The sequence below is a fragment of the Nestor notabilis genome, unplaced genomic scaffold, assembly GCF_000696875.1.
Source record: "Nestor notabilis isolate BGI_N333 unplaced genomic scaffold, ASM69687v1 scaffold36255, whole genome shotgun sequence".
In the NCBI taxonomy this organism is placed as follows: domain Eukaryota; kingdom Metazoa; phylum Chordata; class Aves; order Psittaciformes; family Psittacidae; genus Nestor; species Nestor notabilis.
In genome coordinates, this window is record NW_009929577.1 from 474 (window position 1) to 2,040 (window position 1,567).

At 38.5% G+C, this 1,567-nt stretch overlaps 1 protein-coding gene across 1 annotated transcript; it reads left to right on the top strand.

The window, feature by feature from the left end:
• Positions 1 to 201: 201 nt before the first annotated feature.
• PFDN4 (prefoldin subunit 4) lies at positions 202 to 1,111 on the top strand (the record flags this gene model as incomplete). The annotated part of the gene is made up of 2 exons (XM_010015028.1): positions 202 to 309; positions 968 to 1,111. Coding segments are annotated over 2 exons (252 nt in total), but the record flags the coding sequence as incomplete, so codon positions are not given.
• Between the last annotated feature and the right edge of the window lie 456 nt (positions 1,112 to 1,567).

Here is a 1,567-nt window from a genome sequence, read left to right on the forward strand (position 1 = left end):
GGTGTTTTAATTGGTTGTTTCTACAGCCTCTGCCCAGCTAAATGTGGGTATTGCTGATGTCCTTGAGTATGCTTTTTAAGAGATCAAGTGTGTAAAAGGAGAATGTAAAACTATTTTTCAGAAGATCTGTAGGAGTAATCTTGTGGTGAGATTCAAGTTAATGTAAGAAATTAAGTTCATTTTGACCTCTCCTCCATGTAGGCTGCAGAAGATGTCAATGTTACTTTTGAAGATCAACAGAAAATTAACAAGTTTGCAAGAAATACTAGCAGGATCACAGAGCTGAAAGAAGAAATAGAAGTGAAAAAGGTATATTTGTATGAAATATCGCTTCTTCATTGCCCTAACTTAATTTTCAACTGTAACACAGAAAACAGGAGCAGTGGAATACTGCAAGTAATGCCTTGGTTCTAATAGTGGATTTCTGATACTATGAAAATAGAGAAAGTTAAAGTGGAGAAAGAAGCCATGAGAAATAAAGGCTACTAGTATATTGCCGCATGCAATTCTTAGAACCCCTCAGTTGTCATATACAAAGCATTGTCTCTATATAATGGCTGTTTGTAGTGTTTGTGAAATTTCCTGCCTACCATTGTTCATATTTATTTCCTCTTGAACCAGTAAGGCAGTTGTATGTTACATTCTTCCTTTGATGCATTGACAGAAATTGAGCATATGTATTTTCCTTGTCTAGACAGTTAATTACGCTATTAATGACAGATACTGAGTATTGACTAGAAATTTCTATTGGTAGAATGAATCTAATACTTATGCTAAATTACAGCTCTGGAACTATACTATTAAACATGTTGATATCATGCTGGCAGGTAGGATTTTTTCTCAAAATACAGACTCACTGAGTTCGTTTTATTCAACTGATAGCATGACAATGTACCCATTGCAATCATCTACCATTGCAATCATTTACAGTATGCAGTGACCCCCTTTCTTATATCTTGATAAATAGAAACAACTTCAGAACTTGGAAGATGCTTGTGATGATATCATGATGCTTGATGATGGTGACTCGTTACTGATACCTTACCAAATTGGAGATGTTTTCATTAGTCATTCCCAAGAAGAGACACAAGAGATGCTGGAGGAGGCAAAGGTTTGTCTGAGCAAAAGGGAGCTCCTTTACTGTACTGGCTGCTGTGGTGTGACAAGCATTGGAATGGGATAATATATCCATCCTTTGAACCTCTTACTTTCTAAAGTTCATGTTTGATTTCTCATTTGAGGAGGGGAATGTGCATGCATGGCAAGTCCTAACTGGCATGTCAGTATAGAATCATAGAATGGTTTGGGTTGGAAAGGACCTTAAGATCATCTAGTTCCAACCCCCCTGCCATGAGCAGGGACACCTCGCACTAAACTATGTCGCCCAAGGCTCTGTCCAGCCTGGCCTTGAACACCTCCAGGGTTGGAGCATTCACAACTTCCTTGGGCAACCTATTCCAGTGCCTCACCACCCTCACTGTCAAGAACTTCTTCCTTATATCTAACCTAAAGTTCCCCTGTTTAAGTTTAAACCCATTACCGCTTGTCCTACCACTAGAGTCCCTAA